Source organism: Amaranthus tricolor, chromosome 12, assembly GCF_026212465.1.
Source record: "Amaranthus tricolor cultivar Red isolate AtriRed21 chromosome 12, ASM2621246v1, whole genome shotgun sequence".
Classification (NCBI taxonomy): domain Eukaryota; kingdom Viridiplantae; phylum Streptophyta; class Magnoliopsida; order Caryophyllales; family Amaranthaceae; genus Amaranthus; species Amaranthus tricolor.
In genome coordinates this window covers 16,695,728-16,701,085 of record NC_080058.1, presented here as the reverse complement: position 1 = coordinate 16,701,085, position 5,358 = coordinate 16,695,728, and the positions used below count along the sequence as shown (strand labels likewise).

At 27.7% G+C, this 5,358-nt stretch overlaps 1 protein-coding gene across 1 annotated transcript; it reads left to right on the top strand.

Moving 5' to 3' along the window:
• The first annotated feature begins 4,264 nt into the window (after positions 1 to 4,264).
• On the top strand, positions 4,265 to 4,972 carry LOC130796893 (uncharacterized). Its single transcript, XM_057659317.1, has 2 exons — positions 4,265 to 4,399; positions 4,518 to 4,972. Exons 1-2 carry the CDS (start codon positions 4,342 to 4,344, stop codon positions 4,775 to 4,777), a joined length of 318 nt encoding a protein of 105 aa, XP_057515300.1. The 5' UTR covers positions 4,265 to 4,341; the 3' UTR covers positions 4,778 to 4,972.
• The last annotated feature ends 386 nt before the right edge of the window (positions 4,973 to 5,358 follow it).

Sequence of the window (5,358 nt, the reverse complement as noted above, 5' to 3'; positions counted from 1 at the left end):
GGTTAAGTTTGAATAAATTACACGTTTTATTTTGAACGTTTGGATATATTTTGAATTTGAAATTTAAAATGTGTGTTTAAGATATTTAGTTGATTAAATGTTAAATACAAGCTAACACAGGTTTTGTTATTAATAGTACAAGGTTGATATTTGAATTTAAATAAGTTGTTAAGTTAATTAAAGAGTTTCCTATAAATAAGATGGTAATTTAAATTGATACAAAAAATAGGAAATAACAATTTAAATTAATGCTAAAAATAGGAATTAATTTTGAATATTATTTTACACGTTATTTTATTTGGTTTTTGCTGAGGTTTCAATATCTTGTATGAGTATTAACGTGGCAACATAGCATTTGTTATTAAAAACAAATTACAGCACACAATGACGAAATTATATGAGTAGTCAGTGCAACGTTAGTCTAAATTAAAGCTCAAGGTCTTGAAGACTGGCACAGAATATCCAGATCAACGAAATTGACGGATGAAGCTTTCTTGCTCTGCAAGGATATGTTGAGGCGTGACATCTATAAATACAAGGCTTCCTTTAAGATTTAAGGATGCACCTCTTGTTATAATTTTCTCTCTTGACTTAAGATCTAGTATTCTCTAAGTATACAAAAGAGATGTAATTCTTAATTCATCTAGCTCTTACAATTTTTAATAGGCTTAAGTGTTAAAAAGAGTTAGATTATTTCATAGTTTAATACGCCAAACATAGAATACTTTTGAAAGTGTTCAACTTGTAATCTCTATTGAGAGATTGGGATTTTCTTTTATTAAAGGGACTTGTAAGATGTTTGTTCAAGGGGAAGAACGTGGTGAGAGAAGATAGAGTGATATTCTAGTTTGTCTTAAAGTCTATTAATAAAAGGCGTTGAAATCCTACGGGTTGAAAGATAACCCATAGGCGAGGAGTAGGTTGTTTAGAACCGAACCTCGTTAACGTATCATGTGTTGTTCTTTAAGTTTATTTTCCGCATATACGTTATTGTTTTATTACTCAACCTAAAAATGTCCCAGAAAACAGTTTTTGAAAGGTCACTCAATCTCTTGAGACAATCTTCTAGACAAAAATTTTATACGTCGATACTCTCTATTCACCCCCCCTCCCCTCTCCCCCTCTAGAGAGTATTCGACCTCGTATCAACTTTCATACCTCACGATCGTTTCATGACTAGCATATGCATGTATCTTGTTCGTAAATATTTTGTGTTGTTGATGTTCATTTTTATGTTGCTTTTTATTTTTCTATTTTTGTTCTTGTTTTTTGTGTTCATGTTTTTGTTTGTATTCTTTTGTTTGTACTGTTGTTCATGTGCATTTCGTTACTGTTTTTGTTTGTACTATTGTTCATTTTCATTTTGTTACTTTTTATTTTTACTTTATGTCATTTGATGTTTTGGTTTATGCTTTATGTGTTGTTTTTATGTCATTTTGGTGTTTTTATGTTCTTATCTACTCTCAACACTTATTCTTATATCACTTGTTTATATTTTGTCTTTTTTTTGTGTTCTTGTACAGGAACTCAAATTTTTCATTTGATTAGTATATGCATGTATCTTCTTTATGAGAGTAGTCTTGTGTTCTTGTTTTTGATTAATATATGCATGTATCTTCTACTCCATCGTCATCAAAACGTAGAAAAGGGAATGATGCAAGTAAAGGTATTATTATGTTTTACTACTCATATTAACGAATGTTGTTTTTGCAGAAGTTGTATGTTAATTTTAATTATTATTTTTATAATCACTATAACCGAAAAGGCTGTAGTTTTTGTAAACAAAATCACTGATATCACTGAAGTGCAAGGTGAAGAGCTTGAAAATAAAAGTACAAAATCTAATCTATTTATGTACCATTTCATGTTACTTTACATTGTTTTTAGGTTATTCTTATAGAATTTCATGTTATTTTACTATGTTCTTGAAACCCCTACAGTGCAAGTTTTAGGAACGAAAATAATTGACACCACTGAAAAGCTTGTAGACAATGTGGATCTATCAAAGAGTAGTGTTGTTGTGAAAGTAAGAGGTATAAGGATAAAATCTATTGGTTCGATAAACAAGTCTAAGAGTCAGCAACACATAGCTGATGTTGAACACGAAGGTTGTTATATATTCAATTATTATTTGTACTTCTTTATCTAACATATTTCATGTTATTATTTGTTCATTTCTTGTTATTTTCTAATATATTGTTTTATATGTATTTTAGACTCATTGATGCATAAAACATCAACATCATCTAAAACTCGAAATAGTATTTTTGTTCTGTATAATTTAATGTTACTTTTCATATTTGTTATGTTATTTTTATTTGAATTTCATGTTATTTTTACGCAATTACTGAAATTATTGCCGAGCAAGATTTAGGAGCGCAAATCATTGAAACCACTGAAGAGCAAGATGTAGAGACACAATGTTAAGCTATGCAAGTTGAATGTAAAACTGAAGATAAAATTGAAGGCCAAATTCAAAATGAAGGTGCATAATGATGAAACTGAAGATGATCAATCCAAAGAAGGTATGCAAATTTAAATTAATTAAAAAATTATATATTTAGTTATCTTTTCATCATAATTTTAAGTTATAAATATTTATATATGCAGTTAAGGCTGCACCAATGCCCTAACCGGCAAATAAAGGTGCATAATCTAATGTAGTTTTTTTTATTGGTTTTGCTTTGCATTATGTGAAATTCATGTTACTTTTTAAATGTTGTTTTTAACTATTGTCAAAAGTTGTTACTATAGATAAAGTTAATGTTGAAGAGCAAGTAGAAGAGATCATTCCATTTCTGAATATGAATCGGTAACTAGCGGACATAAAGAAATTGAGCAAGATGAAGAAGGTATGCAAATTATATATTATTATTATTATTTAATTTTATATTATAAATTATTCCATTTATTTGATTAACACATTAAAAATATCAACAGGTGAAAAAACTAATACTGATGAGGAAAATCAAGAGGCTGAAGAAGTTGTACTCGAACAAGTTATCCAAGTCTAAGATATTTTAAAATTTTTTAGATGTTATTTGTACACTATAACTTGAAACTATATACTTATATGTATAGTGATGGAAAATCTTGCAAGTGAAGGTACACGAGGTTTTACGTCAACAACAAAAGAAAAAAAATAGAAAGGAGGTAGGTAAAGGTATAAAACTTATTGTTTTAATTTTATATACTATTTAATATGAATTTGTGTTACTTTCCTACAATTTATTGTTTTTAATGTGCTGCATAATGATTGAAAACTATCAAAAAAGTTTCAAAGCTTGTGTCGTCAGAGATTTTCACTAGTGCAAGTTCAAATAAAAGTGAATCTTTGAATGATGTTCAAAGTGAATATGAATCAGAAACTGATTACAGTGAGGAAGAAGAAAAAGATAATTTTTTTAAATGTGTCCCGATCATTTTTTTTTTTTGTGTTTCTTGTACTTTTAATTGTTTTCTTGTTATTTTTTCATTCAGTGTTATTCTAATTAAAATTTTCTTTTTTCTATTATAGTAATTGAAAGAAAGGTGAAGATTGTCAATAGAAGGAAAGGAAAACAGTAAACAGATTTGCATTTTAAGAACTTAAAATTATATAATGTTCTTTTTATTATGCTTTAAAAGAAATTATTTTTCTTTATAGATGTGCAAAGTCAATGAACATCTAGGATGACTAGAAGTCGTGCTTTTCAATTAAGTTTAGCTTCTAAAGAAACTATTGTTGGCAAAAATATGCAATTGGTAAAGCGTAATTTAAAGAAGGATGTTGCATCAACGTCTATTGTTGTTAAACCAGAAGAGTGAGTGATCAAAAACTGTTATTTTTAATTATTTTATTTTGTTGTGTAGTGCAGCTTTATGTATACATCTTGTAAAGGAGTTGCTATCGATGATAATTATTTTGCTTTTTAATTAATTTTCGTTGTTAGTAACATATTTTTAAAATTTGTTATGTGGAAGGCGAAAAGAATCCTTTCATTTACTCTCAAATGCGGGGGACTTATACTTTTAGGTGGTATGATGTCCTTCAAACAAAAAGAAGATTTAAAATTATTTGTTCTAGTTTAAATAATTTTCTTTACTATAATTGGCTATATCAATCTTATACCACATATATATGTACAAGCTCACCAACACCTGCTAAATTCATTGGTAAGACACCATTTATTGTTCACCACAAAATAATTAGTAAAACACTAATTACTATATATTTTCATTATTTAATGTTTTTTAAAAATACAACATCGAACAATATATACCAGTAATTTTGTTTTGAATGAAAAATCAATAAACAATAAAAAAACTAAAAAAAAAAAGTAATTGATAATTTGTTACAAAATGAAGAGATTAGCAATTTTCCCTCTACTTTTGGCGCTAATTGTTTTCATTAGTTGTGGTGATTACATACAGCTTAATCATCTGATTTATTGCATTCTTTTCACATTTTTATGATAATTAACTTATAATATGTTATTATTTATTTGGAATTTGTGTTTGGCAAATGTAATATGCAGGTTTTTCAGTGGCTCAGACTTATGTAGATTCGTTGCCAAGCTTGGATGAAGCTGGAGCTGGAAAAACACCGTCTGAATCTCCAACCGCAGAACCTCATGCTGGAGTCATGTACTTAGAGAACGTAGAGGAACCACCATGTATGCAGACTAATGATCAATGTATTGATGATCAATGCAGTGATCATTGCCAGAAAAATCATGCTCAAGATGGAAATTGTATAGCTCTTCCTGATAAAAATTTATGTTGTTGTGGTATGTAATATTAAACTATGTCGTTCGATTAGATATAATCTAAAACAAGTCATCTTATTTGGGAATTGATTCCCATAATAATTTCCCTTGGATTTATTGATTGATAATTTATGATGAATTCTTACCATTTTAGAAGTAACAAGTTTATTCTATCAAAATGCAGTTGCATTTTATAATTTTGTAACACTCAATGTATTATAGGTTTCTCACAATCTCGTTATATGTTATGAGATTGTATTATAAGTAAATGTAAGCTATTTTATTATACAATAAATAAATTTAGAAAATTGATATTTTTTTCTCTTATATTTTTTGAAATTATAAACTTTATCTTTGAAATAACATCTTTAAAATAATGGAGAAACTAAAAAGAAAAAGATATAAGAAATGCTTAAACAGATGGGATTCATATTGTAATTTCATCTTCAACATAATTAAAAATGATCTAGGTAATGTTTGTGGTCATAGTCTCAAACAATTCAATAAGAGAAAATAATTTACGTAGAACTAGAATAAAAAATTGTGCTCACTCAAAATCGAATTATATATTTGAAATCCGAAAAAGAGTCGTATCTGATAAAAATATTTT